The 22,012-nt window shown below is 42.1% G+C and overlaps 1 protein-coding gene across 1 annotated transcript in view; it reads left to right on the top strand.

Annotated features, from left to right (window-relative positions):
• The first annotated feature begins 5,978 nt into the window (after window positions 1-5,978).
• The window catches only part of usp14.L (ubiquitin specific peptidase 14 L homeolog), a 28,754-nt gene continuing 12,720 nt past the window's right edge, over window positions 5,979-22,012 (top strand). Inside the window, exons 1-5 of the mRNA XM_018267928.2 lie at window positions 5,979-6,258; window positions 10,454-10,599; window positions 11,337-11,369; window positions 11,504-11,608; window positions 13,790-13,893. Coding sequence (XP_018123417.1) covers window positions 6,243-6,258; window positions 10,454-10,599; window positions 11,337-11,369; window positions 11,504-11,608; window positions 13,790-13,893 — 404 coding nt within the window. The 5' untranslated portion in view covers window positions 5,979-6,242. The remainder of the gene's footprint in view (window positions 6,259-10,453; window positions 10,600-11,336; window positions 11,370-11,503; window positions 11,609-13,789; window positions 13,894-22,012) is intronic.

Raw genomic sequence — 22,012 nt, 5'->3', positions numbered from 1 at the left:
CCCCTTAAATTCATTGGTCTCTTGCTTTTATGCAACAATTGCCCAAGGACCGCCAGAATTATATTCCTTCTGTGTGCTTTACTTCTTGAGCTTCCCAGTCCAATATATTGGGTCAGTTGACTGCCCTCCAGTAACTTTTGCCTGAACCCAGGTGACACACAAAAAGCACACTATTAGAGTAACACACACTTACATTTACACCTAAGATAAACTACAAGCTTAGATGCAATTAGCTTTAGCAAAGCATTGCCATTTGGGATGCTGGAGTAGGAAGAAGTATCTACCCATTTTGGATTCATCACAATGCGTTTTATGGTATTCTGGGATCAACTTACTTTCTAGGGCTTTTACACATAGAATGGTGTAAATGACATGCATGACAATTTGTATGTATTATTTTTATTTTGGGGGTTTCTACATATGCGCTATTTTGGTAATTCTATGGATATTGGGTATCATACTTTTCAGAAGACCTCTAGTAATTTATATTTAAAATGTTTTATTCTAGTACCTAATAACATAGGGGTTCAGGAAAGTCAAATATTTAATGAGTTGTAACACATTGAGCAAAGCTTTGGTAGTTTGGCATAGAAATACATATTTAACTATTAGCATTTGACAGCTTGTGTACTTTCTAAAAATATATGGTTTTGACTAAATAATTTTGTGTAAAAATTACATCCACTCCAGGCAACTTATGCCACCCCCACACTTTTAGTGAGAAAGTAGTAAAGTAGCACAAAGCAATACTAGTAGTAGTGGAAAATACATTTAGTACAGTATAGTAGAAAGGGACCCCCTACATGTTACACTTGAGTCCTGAGCTGCAAATGCAGAGTGGGGGGTCCTGAAAACAGGCACTTGTACAGATAACTTTTAAACATTGGGCACATTTACCTAGACTCAAAATTCAAAAACCTGTAAGAAGTTGTAGTACTCATTTCCTAGATTACTTGCACCTCACAGAATTGTTAGGGCTAGAAATGTTAAAAATGCTGCCACTTACCTGTAATATCAAAAAAAATATTCTGACACTTTTTCTAAGGTCAAGTAAACAGAGAAGTAATCTTGTTAAAGGAAAATGATACCCCTGAACAATGTAGGTCTGTATAGAAATATATTGCATAAAACAGCTCATATGTAAAACCCTGCGTCATCTAAATGATTTTTTTATTTTAACATCACCCCCTGTGATAATCAAGATTCAACAAACCAAGGGCACCTGTACGTGTTTGGCCACATGAGCCAATTATTGGACAAAATTGTTGCTTCCACATTTGTTCCTGTTACAGTTAGAGCTGCATTATTTGTGGTCAGGTGATCGCTGAGGGAGCACACAGACAATTACAAAATGGTGGCTCCAGGTAAGAGATGTTAAAGGGCAATATGTAATGATATATTCCAGTTTGGTTAGATTTTTTAATAGGTCACTTAATATGATATAAACTATTTCATTCCTGAGGTCTAGATTTCCTTTCGTTGTTTCTGACACTGACCTACACTGAAATTGTGGAAACATATAAAAGTATTTGGGACTGTTGGCTGAATTTGAGTGGGAGCTCACTGCACTTTTAGGGGCAGATTTATCAAAATGTGAGAGAGCTTGCCGCAAAAAAATTCAGTCACTTTCTATTTATTCTTATGGGTTTTTTAGAATTGTATATACAGTATCAAATTGTAAACTCAGTCACCTATCTAATCCAATCCAAAATATCCCATAGCAATAAATAGAAAGTGACTGTATTTTTCTGTGGTGAGCTCTAATCTCGCATTTTGATAAATCTGTCTTTTAGGGAAGAGACACACGCTGCTATTTCGGGAGATTAGCCGCCCAGCAACAAATCACTTCTTCGGGCAACTAATCTCCCCGAACTGCCTTCCCGCCGGATAGAATGTAAAACGCCAGCAGGATGGCACTCTGAGCGCTTAGTTTTTCAAAGTCTCCCGAAGTTACAACTTCAGATATCGCTAGCATTACTTTGGCTGGGTGTGCATTTCATAGGGAATTTTCGCTAGCGTTAATTTCTGCATAGCAAAACTTCGTTAGAACGCTTACGCTTAGGTTAATTTGAATAGGGCGGGTACCTAAAAGTCTCATGGACATCTTTAATAGTAATGTTGGTACAAATGCTTGAAGTGGCCACTTTTTCTAACATGTCCAATGAGCCATAATAAAGACAGAAGAGATCCTCTAATGCCCTAGACATGAGCCCACCCTTAAACAAATGTGGCATGTCCCTCAAATTAGTTTTAAAAAATTGTTCATACATAAATATTTAATAGTTTGTACTTTTGAAGGCAATCCTGCTTTAAAAACAGAAAAGTCAACAAGTTCTTTTACAACTTTAATGCATTTCCGGCATACAGGATATGATGTCACTGACATAAGATTGAGGAAGATGTAGCTTTGTTTTATCAGTTCACCTGGTCTGAGGTGGCAAAGTTAACTCTGGTGAAAGAGTTCAGTAAAATATCGCATCTTGGTAATGACCGTTCACCAGAGCGAAAAGTCGCCTGGCGTTAGGGTGAGAATGAACAATAATGGAGGTCTCGTTCGCAAGCAAATTGTCCTCTATGTTAGTGAATTGGTGATGTCCTTGCGGATGGGATTTCTAGTGAATTGTTGCTAGCGACGGCCACTTCGCCCTTTAGTGAATCGGCCCCTAGGTTGGACTCCAGTTAAGCTTATGTGAGAAGCGATCTGTGGTCCTTTTATTCTGTAAACCATTCGTTGCCTCCGGTGCAATAAGGCTAAATGCAAAGTGATGTGCCCATCAACGCACGCATGCGTGAATTGACACGCTTCAACAAGCACACGGAATCGCGAACTGGCAAGGAGAGGGGACTGGACTAGGGGTAAATGGCAGGTAAGGTACGTGCCTGGCGCCCCCATAGCTTTGCGCCCTAGGCACGTGCCTACTCTGCCTACTCCTAGTTCCGGCCCTGCTACTGAATATCACAGAGGTCCCAGGTAGAAGTTACACCTGTGTTTGCAAGCTAGGAGCCTTAATTCAAGTTACCAAATGAGTCCTGCTTAATACTGGCAAACAAAGATTTTTGTCTAGAAATGCACTACAGTCTGAAATCTGTCCCTTACATGGGCTGACAAGCACTACTTAGGGGCAGATTTATCAAGGGTCAAATTTCTAGGTAATGGGAGTTTTTTTGAACTCCCATATCTCTTTTCGATCGAATTTGAATCGTACAAATCAAAGTAACAGCGCATTCGATTTGAAGTTTCTCCAAAACAAACCTTTGATTTTTCAAAGTCCACTAATTGACTCCAAATAGATTCTAGGAGGTCCCCCAGAGGCTAAAACAGCAATTTGCCAGGTTTTAGATGGCGAATGGTTGAAGTCGAATATATGAGACAGTACATGATAAATTTCGATATTCTAATTTTCGATTTTTTACTAATTCGAATTGAATTTGGACTATTCCCTAGTCGAACTACACAAAAATAGCTCGAAATTCTAATTTTTTCAATTCGAAATTTTTTTAATTCGAATTTTCACTTCAACCTTTGATAACTCTGCCCCTTACTGATGGGCCCACAGACTGCATGGTTAAGTACTAAGTCATTTTTCACTTGACATGGACAAAGCCAAGACTGTTTTGAAAATAATATTCACAGCACTCTTTCATTATCAAAATCATATAAAAAGTATAGTTCATACACATTACTGGAAATCAGGCCTAATGATTGGGTTGTTTAACATTACTGCATGTTTATTGGTCTACTTTCACACAAAACACAAAGGATATTTTAACTGTCATTTATGGGAGATCTTGTACATATAGGGGCATATTTATCAAGGGTCGAATTTGGAATTGAAAAAACTTCGATATTCGAATTCAAAAAGACCAACCGAAATTAAGTCGGTTTTTTTTGGTCGAATAGGTCAGTTTTTGATCGAATAGGTCCGTATTTGGCCAAATTCGAATGGTAAGAATCTAATTAATAGCGCATTTGATCTAATTCGATTCGTAGTTTTTCCCAAAAAAAAACTAATATTTTTCAAAATCCACCAATTGACTCCAAATAGGTTCTAGGAGGTCCCTCATAGGCTAAAACAGCAATTTGGCAGGTTTTAGATGGCGAATGGTCGAATTTTAATTTTTAAAGAGACAGTACATGATAAATTTTGAAATTCGAATTTTTGCATCTTTTGCAAATCTGAATCGAATTTAGACTATTTATGCAAATAGGTTGGTGGAGGGCACTCCCAATATTCACAATAGAAAAAACCTTCAAAACGGAAACATTGAGATCAATATGCCAGCTTATAAACCATGGAGACTGGATGGTAAAAATTGCAGAGCACAAGTCACATGACTGAGGCACCTGGGAAACTTACAATATGTCTAGCCCCTTGTCAGATTTCAAAATTAAAAACGTATTTTAGTGCAGAATTCTGCTGGAGCAGCACTATTAAGGGAGGCATTTTGAAAAAAAAAAAAAAAAATGTTTTCCCATGCCAATATACTTTTAAGCACGTGTTTTACTCGTCTGGCGGCCCGAGACCCCCAGGTTCTAGCGCCCGTCCGGTTTGGTGCACTGCCCCCCTGCGAGCGAACAACGAGCCGGTTCACTGTGGAGCTGCGGCTCCCCTTTGCCTTAGTATGCGGCTGGGCGGCATGGCGCCCCTGAAATTTTGCCGCCCTAGGCCTGGTTGGCCTTTGCCACAAATGCAGGACTGGCCACACACCTTCAAGAGAGCAGCAAGTGTCTTATAGATCCGCACCCTCCACTGAACAGCAAGTGCCACAGGCTTATGCAACAGCTCATCTGTTTTGCAATACTACACATGTATTCCACTAAGTGAAAAACTGAATCAACTTCTACAGGGGGTACTGCTGTACCAGGTCTGAAGGGGGGCTTGGCTTTGCTGCCCTTTTTGAAATAGCTGGGCCCCCCTTGACAGCGCCAAAGCCATGCAGCCTGGTCTCTGCTGAAGTTCCGAATAGCCAAAGACCTGAAGTCATGAAAACAGCCAAAGTTGAAGTCCTGAAGCCACAAGTTCAATTTCTCTGAACATCAATGTGTTTTTTTATTTTTTTTAATCCCCTGGCTACCAATGTATTATTTTAATACTCTATAGGCCCCTGCCATCAATGTTTTTTTAATTTGTAAGGGGGGGGCCATGGCGCCAATGTTTTTTAAAAAAAATATTGTCTGGGCCCCAATTTTTTTAACTTGTAAGGGGGGCTCTGGCTAGGGTTGCCACCCGGGCCGGTATTTTATGGGGCTACCTGGTAAAACACCTGCCAGGGCCGGAGCCGGTATGACAAATATACAGGCAATGTAGCTGCTGGTAATTTGTAATACCATTTATAAAAGCCCTTGCCCTCCGGTGAAAAATTTTTCTTCGGCTTCTAGTGATGTGGCCCGGCCCCTTTTGCGGAACTACCCCATGTCTCCTACCCATTTTGTGTCACGCTCCACCCCTTTAGTTCCCACCCCCACCACTGGCGTTAATTTTGTTTCTAGGGCAACCCTAGCCCTGGCACCAATATTTTTTAATAAAAATATTATTTTTTTTAACTTGTAAATAGGGTTGCCACCTTTTCCTGAAAAAGAATACCGGCCTTCATATATATTTATCTTTTTCCCTATTAATAACATTGGGATCAGCCATAATTTTTACTGGCCAGGCCAGTAAAATACGGACAACGTGGCAACCCTACTTGTAAAGAGGGCCCTGGCAACAAAGTTTTTTTTTAAATATTCTCTGGGCCCAATTTTTTTTTTCTACTTGTAAAGGGGCCCTTTTTTAATTTATGAGGGGCCCTGGTCACCATTTTTTTTTTTAATTCATAGGGGGCCAAATATTCTCTGGGAACCACCAAAAAAAACTTTTATGGGAGGGGGCCTCGCGCCACAGGTTTTTTTTTTAACTGTGGTGAGGGCGGGATCTGGGGCGGGGCTTAGGGTCCGGGGTCCAGTGAGCCCTGTACAGCCCCGTGATTTCTACCCAGCGCGACCCAGTATTCACTCAGAGGAGCTTGTGGCACTGCCTTTAATGAATAAATCGTTCTTTTCCAAGCATCCCCGGCTGACCACTAGGAACTGCGCTCACGCATTTTCTATTTATAAAGCCATTTGAAGAAGGCGCCGAATGTCACGTGCTCGTGACGTTCCCCGCGGCTTAACGTCACGTGTCCGTGACGTCACTCGAGGCCTATTAGCAGACAGTAAAGGCCTGCAGTGATCCTATATCGGAGGTCGGGACTGTCTCAGCATGCCCCTCTACTCAGGTATTGGAGATGTACATTACCATGCGGAAATTCTTCACGCGCTTTCTTTCGGCCTTTGCTAGACTACAGTTCCCAGCATTCTCGGCAAAAGAGTGTCCCTCCTTCTGCTGTTGTTGTCAGCCTCTGTTGTTGATAGAGAATGGTGGGAGGTGTAGTTCAGATAAACCCGGCCGGGCGCTGGCCTATATAGAACTTATTTGAATGAGACGTCTGCTAATTGCCTTCTTGGTGTGTTATGCCTATGATGTGTGGCTTTAGGTTTGTGTATTGTGTTTTTAGCTTTGTAAAGTCCGGAGAAGTGCAGGGGCATGAGGGAGAAGTGTCAGTGTTATGCCTGTTCTCTACATGACAGGTTCTTCCCACATACTATATACAGTGAGTGCTTAAAGGAGAACTAAAGATCCACAAAGCAGAAATGTTGTACATTATGTGTTTGGGCTTCTGTACCTGCCCAAGGAAACAGCCCTTCAGCAGTGATGTCTGTGACACTAAACATGATGCTACTGCTGTTACTGCTACTCCCTGGCTCCTGTTCTGCTGATTCACTGCACATGCTCTGTGCTGCTACCGCTAGGGTTGCCACCTGGCTGGTATTTTACCAGCCTGGCCGGTAAAAATGATGGTTGATCCCAATGTTATTAATAGGGAAAAAAGATAAATATATAGGAAGGCCAGTATTTTATTCCAGAAAAGGTGGCAACCCTAGCTACTGCTGTCACTCAGGGACCTACTCACAATATACTGCACGTATAGAATATAGGAGTCACCATAGAAAGCCAATTAGTAACACATTTACATTGCATGGCAGCTAAGAAGTCAGTGAATTTTGCAGCAGGATTTAATAACTAGCCCTGTAGCATCAGCATTTATATCCGATAGAGATGCACCGAATCCAGGATTTGGTTCGGGATTCAGGCAGGATTTGGATTGGCCGAATCCATCTGCCCGGCTGAACCGAACGAGGAGGGAAATCGCGTGACTTTTTTTGTCACAAAACAAGGAAGTAAAAAATGTTTTCCCTCTCCCACCCATAATTTGCATATGCAAATTAGGATTTGGTTCGGTATTCGCCTGAATCTTTTGCGAAGGATTCTGGGGTTCGGCCGAATCCAAAATAGTGCATTCGGTACATCCCTAATATCTGACCTCAATTATTCCCAGAGTTCACTGAGCACGTGCAGCGTCATTGACACTCGAGAGACAGGGCAACATTGCAAAATGGGCAGGTGCTCTAGACCATTTTGAAGTTCTGGTCTGGTACAGCAAGTTTAGTATATAAACTACAGCATTTCTACTTCTATTTATTAGTAGGCCCGTTTAGTGTCACAAAAACTGGTAATCTTGTGTCAGCAACTGCATCATACTACTGCTGTCTTTTTTACATTATGTTCATTGGTTATGTGTAGAATTTATCTTTACAAAGGTGCATGAAGTAGTGATGTGCCTGAAAACCCACGGGACCCGCATCAAATCTTGGGTTCGGGTTGATTGGTTCCTCCCGCTCTCCCCGCCTGTGACCTAACGCTTCCTGCTATTCCATTTATAGATTTGCACCTGCCCCTTTTGTGACGTCACTGTGGGCATGTGCAGCTATTTGAATGGAGGGGCCGGGTACGGGTTGGGTTAGGGTCAGGTTGAGATTTTCTGGTCCCGCACATCACTAATGTGTAGAGGATAATGTATCCCTGTTGTAAAATATAAGGATGTTATAAATCACAGAGGCGTTCCATGACCATATATAAAGAGGCACAAGGCCATAGTGCTTTTACACAGGTCATGGAACCTCGAGGTGACTTCTATATATCCTTCTATTTTACAACAGGGGGTACAATATTTTAATAATACACAAGTTTCAGCAAGTCATGAGATACAAATTCACTAACCACTGATAAGGATATTATAAGTCACCAAGGAATTCCATCACCATATATGCAGGTTATGGAACTCTACGTTGACTTCTATTATGCTCATATTTTTCAACAGGGAGTAGTTTATTATAATACAGGTATGGGATCCGTTATCTGCAACCCATTGTCCAGAAAGCTCTGCATTACGGAAAGGCCATCTCCCAAAGACTCCATTTTATCCAAATAACCCACATTTTTAAAAAAACATTTCCTTTTTCTATCTAATAATTAAACAGTACCTTGTACTTGATCCAACACTAAGATATAATTAATCCTTATTGGAAGCAAAACCAGCATGTTGGGCTTATTTAATATTTACATGATTTTCTAGTAGACGGATAACAGGTCCCATACCTGCATATAGGTTTCACTTAGGCATGTGACAGTATATTCATGACTGTCGTGGATCTGTTTACCAGTATCTAATACAATATTATTTTACTGTATGTAAATACTATCTCCATGTAGATTTTAAAGGGGACATTTAACCAATTATTTGTACAGTGAAAAAAAATGTAACGCTAAGCATTTTTCCAGTTTACAATTCATTACCAATTTTCATTGGTTTTAAAGTGAATTTTAAATGCTAAAAGCAGTATCTGTCTGGCTGTTTTCTGCAATCTTAACTTTCACTCCTGAAGCAATGTTGCAGACCTTTTAATAAAAGCTAATTAAAAGACCCAGAGAGGAAAACTAACTCCGGTTACATTGTTTTTGAAGTCAGAAACGGTAAACAGAAAGTTATAACTACTACGGAAACCAGGGTTTATTCATATGTATAAATAACTTTCAATCAATGATTAAAGGGACAGTTCGGTGTACAAATAAAAACTGGGTAAATAGATATAAGGGTGGGCACATGGACATAACTGTTCAGTGAGTTTGCAATTGATCCTCAGCATTCTGCTCAGATCAAAAGCAACAGTTATGTCCCATGTGCCCCCCCCTCAAGTCACTGATTGGTTACTGACTGGTAACCAATCAGTGGAAACCAAGAGAGCTGAAAAGCAGGAAGTAGTGTTCTGGCTAATATGTTAGACATCCAATTACTCCAGTCTTTATACATTACATTTTTGCCTAACTAACTATATTAGAAATATTTTTTATTTTGCACAGCCTATCTTTTTACCTAGTTTTTATTTTTATACTGAATAATTCCTGTAAAAGTACTGTATTAATGTATATTGAAAGGCTGCTTTGAATTAAATGATCCTGGATTAGGCAAATAAAATCAGTTGGGTGGACATCCCTTTAAGGACATCAAATTCTCTGTTCACCGTTCTTACAAGGGTCGCTATTGTTCATGAAGATTACGTGCATTGATTAGTTGAGAAATCATAAAATGAGTACAATGCGTGCAAAATCTGCTTAAATTGCCTCACATAAGCCTCATTGTCTCTTGCACTCAGAAAGCTACAGACATTATAAGCAGCAGTGAAATAAATGTTTGTCTATTCAACTTAAAGTGATAGCAAGTCCCTTGTTCAACATGAGATCAATCACAAAAAACTATGGTTTTTGTTATTTCTTGATAACTAAACATGACAAATGGCCGACTGAAGCTACTCCATGTTTGGTCCTTGCAAGGCAAAAAGCGTGTTAAACAAAAAGTGTTTTAAACAATCAGTATTCATTTCATACTTGCTGTACTGTGGGGTGGGGTAAATACTGTCTGCTGGTTTAGCTTGTGACACAGTGGCTCTAATCCTGGGAGTTTATTTAGAATCCCTGCCATAAAGCAAGATAGGGCTGTTGTTTGTCATAAAGGAAATATAAGGGTAAGGTCACACTGGGCGATTTGGGGAGATTTAGTTGCCTGGCAACTAATCGCCTCGTCTTTGTGGCGACCAATCTCCCCGAATGCCTTACCTCTGTCTTGCGCCGGCTAAAATGAAAAATCCGAAGTCCGAAAAATTCCGAAGTCACCTGAAGTTTCCAAGAAAGCATATTCAGCAAAAAGAATACTTCCTACCAGCACTATGTTGGTCATCCTGTGTGTGAATATCTAAAACATGAAATATACCCCTAAAGTTTCTACATTGCTGCATAGTTTAACCCTTGATACATCTTGTTGAATTTTAACCGCATGCATATTTTAACATGTGAAGTGTAGTTAGCCGGTGTAAATTCCCCATTAACATCTTACTACTCCTTTAAGTGATTTTTATTGTTCTAAATGTAGTGTTGGTGTCTATGAAGCAGTCTCACTGTAGATTAGTAATTTACTGTAATATTTTGTGAGGATTCCCATTTGTATGTGAATTAATCATTGGACTTTTTCCTGACAGTGAACGTCAAATGGGGGAAGGAGAAGTTTGACAATGTGGAACTGAACACCGATGAGCCCCCCATGGTTTTCAAAGCGCAGCTGTTTGCATTGACTGGGGTGCAGCCAGATAGACAAAAGGTTATGGTAAAAGGAGGAACATTAAAGGTATAAATGTTATTATCCTTTGTTTGGTGCCATCTTCATCTACACTTAACAGATGCCATGTACAGTTCCAAAGTAATAAATCTGACAGGACAGCAATATTTCTGAGAGATCACCAGTATATAAATTCCATCAACATAAATGTTTTGGTGGCAATAGAATGGTTTGCAAATCGTTGAAAACCTATATTTTAATGCAAATAGTACAAAAAAAACCATATAAAATGTTCAAACTGAGAAATGTTATTGTTTTCTGAAAAATATATGCTCCTTTTGAAGCCAGCAATGTGTTTCCAAAAAGTTGGAAATAGATAACAAAAGTGGCTTACACTGCCATGGAAACCAGTAGTAGACCACTGGTTGGTAAGTTTGCTAGTTGTTGCATGTAAAGAGCTGTAGTTCTACAGCATTATAAAGCACACCTGAGCCACAGTTCTCCCTTCTAGGTTCTATACAGAATATTATCTCTGAATAAAATCTTGGGATGAAATGACAGGTCAAGGTGCTCTATGTAGCTTACTCCTTATCTTTCATTTTTTAGTGTGTGGTTTCTGCCGTTTCAATTTTATCAGGATTTAGTTACGCTGTGTTTGTTTTCTAATACAAAGATTCATGTTGAAATGTTTCATATTATGAAAAGTCTTATATTAGATAATTGATGTTGGCAATTACCAGAGCTGCTTATTATTTGTCAAAATGTCATACTGATAGTTGTATGTATTTTATTTGTCTTCTTCATAGGATGATGACTGGGGAAACTTAAAAATAAAGTCTGTAAGTATTTCTATTACCACTTATTTCCTTAATCTTTCCTGTCTTTATGCACATAATGGTAGAGGTACATTCATGCATAGTGTATGTAGATGTACGTGTGTATATATACATGCTGAGTAAGTGTCTGTTATCAGGGAATGACATTGTTAATGATGGGATCTGCTGAAGCTCTGCCAGAGGAACCTGCAATGAGACCAGTCTTTGTAGAAGACATGACAGAAGAGCAACTGGCTTCTGCTGTAAGTATTCCTTTATATATATTTAAGTTCTGATGTCCCCTGGTGCCTTTGGATGTTAAAGGCCTGACTGTAAGTTCTATACTGACATTTTCAGGCTGCAGGGAATTTCCTATTCCCTATGAACATGAAATTGGTTCTTAAAGGAACAGTTCAGTGTAAAAATAAAAACTGGAAAAATAGTTAGGCTGTGCAAAATAAAAAATGTTTCTAATATAGTTAGCCAAAAATGTAATGTGCAAAGGCTGGAGTGACTGGATATTGAACAGAACACAACTTTATTTTGCTACTTTTATACTGTTGGTAGCAAAATAAATTGGGTAAGCTCCCAGACTTTCCAATAATTGTGTGTGGATTCATTTGAATACGCTTGTTGTTGCTAAGGGACCCAGCCAGGTCAACAGAGGACCAGCACGACCAGTGCAGCGGAAGTGAACTACAGGTGTGCGGTTGAATTATCACGTGACTGGATGTCTTACATAACAGAATCCAACTTCCTGCTTTTCAGTCGGTGACTTTAAGGGGGGGCACATGAGACATAATTGTTCAGTGAGTTTGCGATTGATCCTTAGCATTTAGCTCAGATTCAAAAGCAACAGTTATGACCCATGTGCCCCCCCCCATCAACTGGTTGGTTACTGCTAAAAATTTTTTTTTTTTTTTTTAAAAACATTGGTGGCAGGGGCCCCTTATAAGTTAAAAAAAACTTGGGGCCCCAACAAAAAAATGTAAAAAAAACTAAAAAAAAAAAAAACATTGGCGGCAGGGACCCCCTTATAATTTAAAAACAAATTGGGGCCCCAAAAAAAATTTGAAAAAAAAAAATTTTTTTTTGAAAAAAAAAACCAAACTGGTGGCAGGGGCCCCCTTACAAGTTAAAAACAAATTGGGGCCCCAAAAAAAATTTGAAAAAAAAAAAAAAAACTGGTGGCCCCTTACAAGTTAAAAAAATTTGGGGCCACCAAAAAGAAAATTATTATTTTTTTTTTTTTAAAAAAAACAAAAAAAACCAATGGTGGCAAGGGGCCCCTTACGAGTTAAAAAAAAATTGGGGCCCCAAAAAAAAAGTTTTAAAAAAAAGATTGGTGGCAGGGGCCTATAGAATATTAAAATAATACATTGGTGGCCAGGGGATTAAAAAAAAAAAAAACACACAAACTGGTGTTCAGTAGGATTGAACTCATGGCTTCAGTACTTCAACTTCGCCTCCTTTCATGACTTCGGGTCTTTTCACCGCTTCAGGACTTCAATTTCGGCTGTTTTTGTGACTTCGGGTCTTTGCGCTGCTTCAGGACTTCGGCTTCGGCTGTTTTCGTGACTTCGGGTCTTTTCGGCGCTTCGTGACTTCGGGACTTCGGCTTTTTCCGTGACTTCGGGTCTTTTCGGCGCATCGGCTTCGGCTTTTCGGCACTTCCGCATTCGGCACGCAAGAGGCAAGACGTACGGCTCGGGCGCTCGTAGGGGGGGCCCGGATCTTCAAAAAATGCAGCGCTGCCGGGCCCCCCTTCATGCCCGGGCCCGGTACGCTTGTCCCCCCTGTCCCCCCCCTGATGGCGGTCCTGCTTGGGTTGAACTGATAGTTCTGCCGTCTCCAGTCAAGTCCTTCCACACTTATTTCAGCACTCCCATTCTGTATGGAACGTGCTTTGGACACAGGAAATTATTGTGCGGACACAGGAAAGACACAAAAACTAGAATTAGACGGCACTTCTGGGTTTGTTTTATTGTAGCAGCTAGCTGTACAAAACCTAACGCGTTTTGGGATGAGATTAAGGGATCTCATGCAGAAACGCGTTAGGTTTTGTACAGCTAGCTGCTACAATAAAACAAACCCAGAAGTGCCGTCTAATTCTAGTTTATGTGTGTAGTACAGTGGGGACACTGGAGACTGAGCACCTGGCAGAGGGAGAAGTTAGCGGTGAGCTAGAGCGGTCTCCATTTTTTTTTTTTTTTTTTACTTTTAGACACAGGAAAGAGCCTTACCCTACCTTTTGGTGTAAAGTAGGAAGCACAGAATTGTTATCCTTGTATGATGTGTGGCACCTAGGTTGCCAGTGATTGGTGTGGCTTAAATTTCGATACTTTTATGGGGTTTATGAATCGGTTCAGCCATATAGTATATGATGTAAATGTGTGTAAATAGGTGTAAGAATATTGATATATTTTATACTTTCTCTCCTGCAGATGGAGTTACCTTGTGGCCTGACAAACCTCGGTAACACGTGTTATATGAATGCTACTGTTCAGTGTATCCGATCTGTTCCAGAGCTGAAGGAAGCACTGAAAAGGTTTTTGTTTTTTAGTTGTTCATTTGAATTAGTCTTTACTCGTAAACTCAAGTGCTTGTTGTATTCTCTAAATGAATAGCATTCGAACAAAACATCTTAGACGTGGGAGTACCATTGTTTTACATGTCGAGAACAACATGCTAAACATTTTTGTTTCTATTGTTTGCTATTTTCATAACTGTAAAAAAAAAAAAAAAAAAAAAAGGTAATTTTAACTCTGTGTTTACTGTCTCTACCAACTGACTAGTTATACATTGTGTAGGTATAAGTATGTAATGGAATCTGAGCTGGATAACTAAGATGGCGTCCAAGATGGTGGCTCCCTGGTTCCTCACGGACGCAGACGGATGATGTCGACCTCTTCCCACACTCTGATTGGTCGCCGGCGACGGAATGGGCGTCGGCGTCAATAATGGGCGCCGGCGTCAGTCGCACACGTCAGCGCGTCAGTCGCTGACGTCAGCGCGTCCGCGCATACGTCATGACGCCGATGCGTCCAAAATTGGCGCCAAACCTGGGCCTTTATAAGGGAACTCCGGACAATCATCAGTGCCCAATTATAGGTTTAGTTTACTACTCCTGGGTGTGATTCATTGCTAACTTCTTGTCTATTGTGTACCGACTCTTGCCTGGAATTCTCGATCTTGAACCTCTTCTGCCTGGACTGATCTTGTTGCCTGTTTTCGACCATTCTTCTGTCTCATCCTCTACTGTACTGCGAACTTGGACATTGTTATTTTCCTCCCTTGGTCCTCACTACTCCTGAGGCCTTTGGCCTTACATTATAATTGGGCCATGGACCCGTCGGAGGAGAATCCTGCGCCGCCTGATGTCGGTGGAGCGCTTCGTGGTCTGGCATCCCGCATGCAGTCCTATGAGGTACAGCAATCTCACTTTGGTCAAGCTTTGGAATCCATTCTTGCTAAACTGTCGGAGCTAACACCTGCCGATCCTATTCCTGCACCGGTACCTGTGGTTCCGCTTCACGCCACCGAACCCCGCATTCCGGCTCCCCCACTCTACAGTGGTGATCCTACAGCTTGCCGTGGGTTTATTAACCAGTGCGAGGTCCACTTTGCACTCGCACCCAGCCAATTCCTGTCGGAACGAGCCAAGGTGGGCTTCATATTCTCCCGTCTGCAAGGGAAGGCATTGGAGTGGGCCTCGCCTCTATGGGAAAAGGAGGATCCCATTATCGATGATGCCCGAGCCTTCGTCCGGGAACTTCGTGTGGTCTTTGATGCTCCGGGTCGTGCCACTGCTGCCTCCGCACGCCTGTTCCATCTTCTACAGGGAACTCGCTCAGTCTCGGAGTACGCCATTGAGTTCCGCACCCTGGTTGCAGAGATTCGTGGAACAACGACGGGTATCACGCTGCCTTTTACAACGGCCTGGCGATACGTATAAAGTCTGATCTGGTGTCCAGGGAAATTCCATCCCGTTGGGAAGATCTAGTCGCCCTGGCCATAAAGGTAGATACTCGGCAGAGGGAGTTTCAAGCTGAACTCGACAGAGAGCACTCCCCAACCAAAAGATTCCACAAGTTCCAACCTACTCTGGCTCCTCGTTTTCAAAGACCCTTCCTTCCCAACCCGGCTTCCACCTTGTCTTCTCCAAATCCTGCGGTTCCTGCCTCTTCTTCCCTGCCTTCGGAAGAACCAATGCAGATCGGACGGGCTCGTCTGACCGAACAGGAAAAGCTTCGGAGAAGGGCTGCTGGACTTTGCCTTTACTGTGGTGGAAAATCCCACTTCGCCTATGAGTGTCCAGTGAAGCCGGGAAACGCCAACACCTAGGTAAGACTGGGGAGACTTACCTGGGTGGAATTGGTCCCTCTCCCCATTCTTCTGCTCAACGCTTCCTCCTTCCTGTGCAGATTCGTTTTGGAACCCAGACGATTTCCTCTGAGGCTTTCCTTGACTCCGGCGCAGCTGGGAATTTCATCGATAAGGTCTTCGCAGAAAGCCATTCCATTCCTCTGCGATCTCTGGCTGTTCCTCTTCGAGCATTGGCGATTGACGATCGTCCACTTTCCTCCGCTACAATTTCCCACTCCACCGATGAACTTTCCGTTATTGTGGGATCTATGCACCTTGAAAGATTGTCCTTCCTCCTAATCGATTGTCCTTCTACTCCCATTGTACTTGGTCTGCCCTGGTTGAATATTCATAACCCTGTAATTGATTGGGCTTCTTCTCAGATCTCCCGCTGGAGTTCCTTTTGCCAACAGAACTGTTTACCTACCAAATCTATTATTAAAGTTTCATCTGTGTCTTCCAATTCTTCTTTGCCCCCTGTGTATCAAGCCTTCTCTGATGTCTTCAATAAAAAGTCTGCCGAAGTCCTGCCTCCCCATCGTCCTTATGATTGCCCCATCGAACTTCTTCCTGGAACCATGCCTCCCAGGGGTCGCATTTATCCACTGTCTCCTTCTGAAACCTGTGCCATGAAGGAGTACATTCTAGAGAATCTGCAAAGAGGCTTTATTCGTCCTTCTTCTTCCCCGGCTGGAGCCGGGTTCTTCTTTGTAGAGAAAAAAGATGGAGGTTTGCGGCCCTGCATTGATTATAGAGGTCTGAATAAAATCACGATTAAAAATCGTTATCCCCTTCCTCTCATCTCCGAGCTGTTCGACCAACTCAAAGGGGCTTGTCTTTTCACCAAGTTAGATCTTCGTGGGGCGTATAATTTAATCCGGATCAGAGAAGGAGATGAATGGAAGACCGCATTCAACACCCGGGACGGGCATTATGAATATCTGGTGATGCCATTCGGTCTCTGTAACGCTCCCGCGGTCTTCCAAGAATTCGTAAATGACATTTTCAGAGATTTACTGGGCCAGTACGTGGTGGTGTACTTGGACGATATCCTTATTTTTTCCAAAAATCTTGCTGAGCATCGTCTTCAAGTCCAAGAAGTCCTTTCCCGTCTGCGGAAAAATAACTTATTTGCTAAATTGGAAAAATGTTCCTTTGAAGTATCGTCCATCTCTTTCCTTGGGTACATCATCTCTCAACAGGGTTTTAGAATGGATCCTGCCAAGATCTCCGCTATCCAGGACTGGCCTCTCCCCACCAGTGTTAAAGCCATCCAAAGATTTATTGGTTTTGCGAATTATTATAGACAATTTATCAAGGGATTTTCTTCCAAAATTGCTCCCATTCTTTCACTTATCAAAAAAGGGGGTAAGCCTCAGCAATGGCCACCTTCAGCTTTGGAAGCATTCAAGGATCTTAAAACTTCGTTTTCTTCTGCCCCCATTCTTCGACACCCTGAACCATTTCAGCCATTTTTTATTGAAGTCGATGCCTCTGATGTCGGTGCCGGAGCAATTTTGTCCCAAAGAGCGTCTACTGATGGGAAGCTTCATCCTTGTGCTTTCTTCTCTAAGAAATTCACCTCGTCCGAACAAAATTATGATGTTGGAAATCGAGAGTTGCTGGCCGTAAAACTTGCCCTAGAAGAATGGAGACATTTGTTGGAAGGTTCTTCTATCCCTGTGACCATCTATACAGACCACAAAAATCTTGAATATATCCAATCACTCAAACGCCTCAACCCTCGTCAGGCCAGGTGGGCACTATTCTTCTCCCGTTTTAATTTCATTCTTACTTTTCGGCCTGGTGTTAGAAACAGGAAGGCAGACGCTCTTTCCAGAAGTTTTCTCATTGAAGATCTCGCTTCCATCGAACCAAAGTCCATTATACCTCCTACAAAAATCATCGCTGCTCTATTTCCATCCTTGGCCTCCCAGTTATTGTCTGTTCAACCCTCTGCTCCTGCGGGAACCCCTCCTGGTGTTGCCTTTGTTCCCCCTGAACTCCGTCATTCCATTTTGGTTCAGTCCCACAGTTCCAAGCAGGCCGGGCATCCTGGAATCAAGAAAACCACTGAACTTCTGTCTCGTCTTGTATGGTGGCCTTCCCTAAGAAAGGATGTCAAAGACTTTGTTTCTTCTTGCTCTGTGTGTGCTGTATCCAAATCTGGGCGTTCCCCTCCCAAGGGGTTACTCTTACCACTACCCATTCCTTCTCGCCCATGGACTCATTTATCTATGGACTTCATCGTGGACCTCCCTAACTCATCTGGTTACACTGTTATTTGGGTGGTAATTGACAGATTCACTAAAGTTGCACACTTTACTCCCCTTCGGAAACTTCCCTCTGCTCCTGAACTTTCTTCATTATTCATTAAACACATTTTCCGCCTCCATGGTTTCCCTGCCGAAATTGTCTCTGACCGTGGTTCCCAATTCGTTTCTAAGTTCTGGAGATCCCTGTGTAAAGCCCTTGGTGTTTCTCTTCAATTTTCATCTTCATACCATCCACAGTCTAATGGAGCAGCAGAAAGGGTTAACCAGGCCCTTGAACAGTTTCTTCGATGCCATGTATCACTGTGCCAAGATGATTGGGCGGACCTGCTTCCATGGGCGGAATTCGCACATAACAATGCATTACACGTTTCCTCCGAAAAGTCCCCTTTTTTCTGTATGTACGGTCTTAACCCTTTGGCTTTTCCTCAGGATTTATTACTTACCAATGTCCCTGCCGCCAACGACCAAGCTGCTCACATGTCGGCCATCTGGCACGCTACGGTCGTCAATCTGGAAAAAAGTTCCCTGGTCCAGAAAAGGTTCGCGGATCAAAGAAGAATCCCTTCCCCTTTGTACGCACCTGGCGATAAGGTTTGGCTATCCACCCGAAACATTCGTCTCAAAGTCCCCTCTCCGAAACTTGGTCCCAAGTTTATTGGTCCCTTCTCCATCTCTGAGATCATCAACCCGGTGGCTGTCCGTTTACAACTTCCCTCAGAGATGCGGATTCCAAACGCATTCCATGTCTCCTTGCTCAAACCTGCAGGTACTTCTTCTTCTTCCTCAGCTCCTGTCTTGGTGGACGGACATCAAGAATTCGAGGTGAAAAGAATCTTGGACTCCCGGATTTCGAGGGGCACCCTACAATACCTCATTGAATGGAAGGGGTTCGGCCCTGAGGAGTGCTCCTGGGTAAGAAATTCAGACGTCCACGCCCCTCTCCTGGTCCAAAAATTCCACCGGCAATTTCCTTCTAACCCAGGTGGTCCGGAGGCCCCCCCTAGGGGGGGGGGTACTGTAATGGAATCTGAGCTGGATAACCAAGATGGCGTCCAAGATGGTGGCTCCCTGGTTCCTCACGGACGCAGACGGATGATGTCGACCTCTTCCCACACTCTGATTGGTCGCCGGCGACGGAATGGGCGTCGGCGTCAATAATGGACGCCGGCGTCAGTCGCACACGTCAGCGCGTCAGTCGCTGACGTCAGCGCGTCCGCGCATACGTCATGACGCCGATGCGTCCAAAATTGGCGCCAAACCTGGGCCTTTATAAGGGAACTCCGGACAATCATCAGTGCCCAATTATAGGTTTAGTTTACTACTCCTGGGTGTGATTCATTGCTAACTTCTTGTCTATTGTGTACCGACCCTTGCCTGGAATTCTCGACCTTGAACCTCTTCTGCCTGGACTGATCTTGTTGCCTGTTTTCGACCATTCTTCTGTCTCATCCTCTACTGTACTGCGAACTTGGACATTGTTATTTTCCTCCCTTGGTCCTCACTACTCCTGAGGCCTTTGGCCTTACAAAGTACATTCTTCCCAATGCTTTGCACCTTGTGCCTTGAACTTTATCACCCTACAGGATGTATGTTTTCACTGAGATAATGTTTGTTTGTTGAGATGCTACCACATGTTTTTTCAAATATGAGTTTGTGTAAATTGCATATTTTTAATCCCAAGGTAAAGGGACGCACACCACCAAACTGTTTTGCCTTGGGTGCAAGGTAAACGGTTTACACAGTACAAATAAAACAGCAACACCGAGATAATTTAGTGAAAAATTGTTCAAGTGTATTAAAATTGCATGAACAGCCAATGTGACGTTTCTCAAGGCAACCATGCCTGTATCCCAAACCAATCTATATACCCCACCTCTCTATCAATGGGAAATGACATCATCACATCTTCGTGCTGTAACATGATAAATGTAATGAAACAAATATGTAACATTATATTAATACCAGTGCATTAGCTTATTAATAATAATCGATTAAATATTATAACTCCTAAAATGCTAAAAAATCATCTTGGATAAAATAACATTATTCCATAAAGTGCATGTGTTGACCTGGAAACACATCCAGCGAATACTGTTCTTAAAAATACAATTTGATTTCCAGTGCACGTGTATAAAAAATATATGCTATGAAAATTTAAAAAACAAGACTATACTTTAGTTACTCCGGTATCTTGTCTGGCTACTACGGACCTATCTGACTATATCTTTGTTCATTTATTTATTTATATATTTATTTATTTGATTAATACTTCTATACGATTTTTGGTCCAGCCTGCGACATTATATCACTACTTACAGACAGATGTGTCTGCTATAGACTCATAGAATACAATACTAGTAGCAAAACTTGTTTCAATATTCCAGTGTATACATATTAGAAGTTGAGAATTTATCTATTCGTGGATTTCTAATCATTAGCATATATGTCCATTCACAAAAACAGTTCACAGGAAGAACTTCCTCACAAAAAACAATCCAAGGATAAAGAGCTATTTAGGCCTCTAGGGGCCACACAGTTCAATTCATATGTCCAGAATGCCTCCCTCTGTAACCAGATGTGATCCATATCTCCCCCTCTAGGTGGATCTGCGACCCAGTCTATGGGCATACACTCGAAAGAGGAGGCAGGGTGTTTGGCCTGGAGCCAGTGTTGTGCCACAGGCTGCTTGGAAATATCTTGCTTACCCTCCTTTTTTGGTTTAGTGTCAGGGGCTGCTGTTATATTTGCATGATGCATACTAATTCTCTCCCTTAATTGTCTTCCCGCGGTATAATAATCCACAAGGGCACTTTATAATATATACCACATTCCGAGAAGTGCACGTGAGTCTATATTTGATGGAGTATTGTTTCCCAGTATGTGGATGAAAAAATGAATCGCCCACAATTAGAGAGTTACACATGGCACAATTGCCACATTTAAAGACCCCCAATTTTCTGTCAATGACCACCTGGCTGATATAATGGGCCTCCCCGGGGTCTGTCTTAAATTTTTATGTATTTTGGGTAGTGAATAGATCACCGGTCTTACCGGATGGGTCACAAGGAGTCCATCACATGTAGTCTCAGTTATCCAACCATGTGTACACGCTTCTTTCAGCAATTTCCCAAGTTGTATCTGAAATGTAGATGTAGGGTCAAAAATCAGCCTATGATAACATTTTACATCCGATAGTTGTGATAATATTTCAGATCAATAGTACTTATAATCCATCATTACCACTGCTCCACCATTGTCTGCCGGTTTCACAATAATATCCACGTTTTTCTGTAGACCCTTCAGGGCAATATGTTCCTCCTTGGTGAGGTTACCCCTATGGTCTACTTGTTGCGGAAAATCTGCCACATCTACATCAATCATACGGGAGTACGTGCGTAGAGATATATTGGGCACCACAGGATCAAAGTCACTTTTTGCCCTCGGTTCCAAGCCCTTATCCTCCCCACTTTTATCCCTATTGTCCTGCAGCTTAAAATGCTCCCTGAGTCTCAATTTGCTGGAAAATTTGTAATTGTCCACAATAACACTGAAATTATGCGATAGCGTGGAGGGGACATAAGATAAGCCTTTTGCTAATACGCTTACCTCCATTGCTGTCAATTGATACCTGGAAAGGTTAATCACTGCCTGTTCGGCGGTGGTCTGCCCCCCTTGCATGGGTGGCTTGCCGCGGCCCCTGCTTTTTATGCTTTGGGGCCCCACGTCTGTGCTTTGTTCGGGCCCAATATCTTTGGGTTGTTCGCGGTCTAAAAAAACTTCTTGCGATGGCACATTTCCACGTCCTTCTCCTCCTCCGATTCTGCGCTACTGTACGCATACCCAATTTTTTAAAATTTTCATAGTATATATTTTTTACACATGTGCACTAGAAATCCAATTGAATTTTTATATACAGTATTCGCTGGATGTGTTTCCAGGTCAACACATGTACTTTATGCACTTTATGGAATAATGTTATTTTATCCAAGATTCACATGATTTTTTAGCATCTTATGAGGTATAATA

This window comes from Xenopus laevis, chromosome 6L (assembly GCF_017654675.1).
Source record: "Xenopus laevis strain J_2021 chromosome 6L, Xenopus_laevis_v10.1, whole genome shotgun sequence".
Classification (NCBI taxonomy): Eukaryota; Metazoa; Chordata; class Amphibia; order Anura; family Pipidae; genus Xenopus; species Xenopus laevis.
Note: the sequence above shows the minus strand (reverse complement) of the source record. Positions and strands in the feature narration are given on the sequence as shown.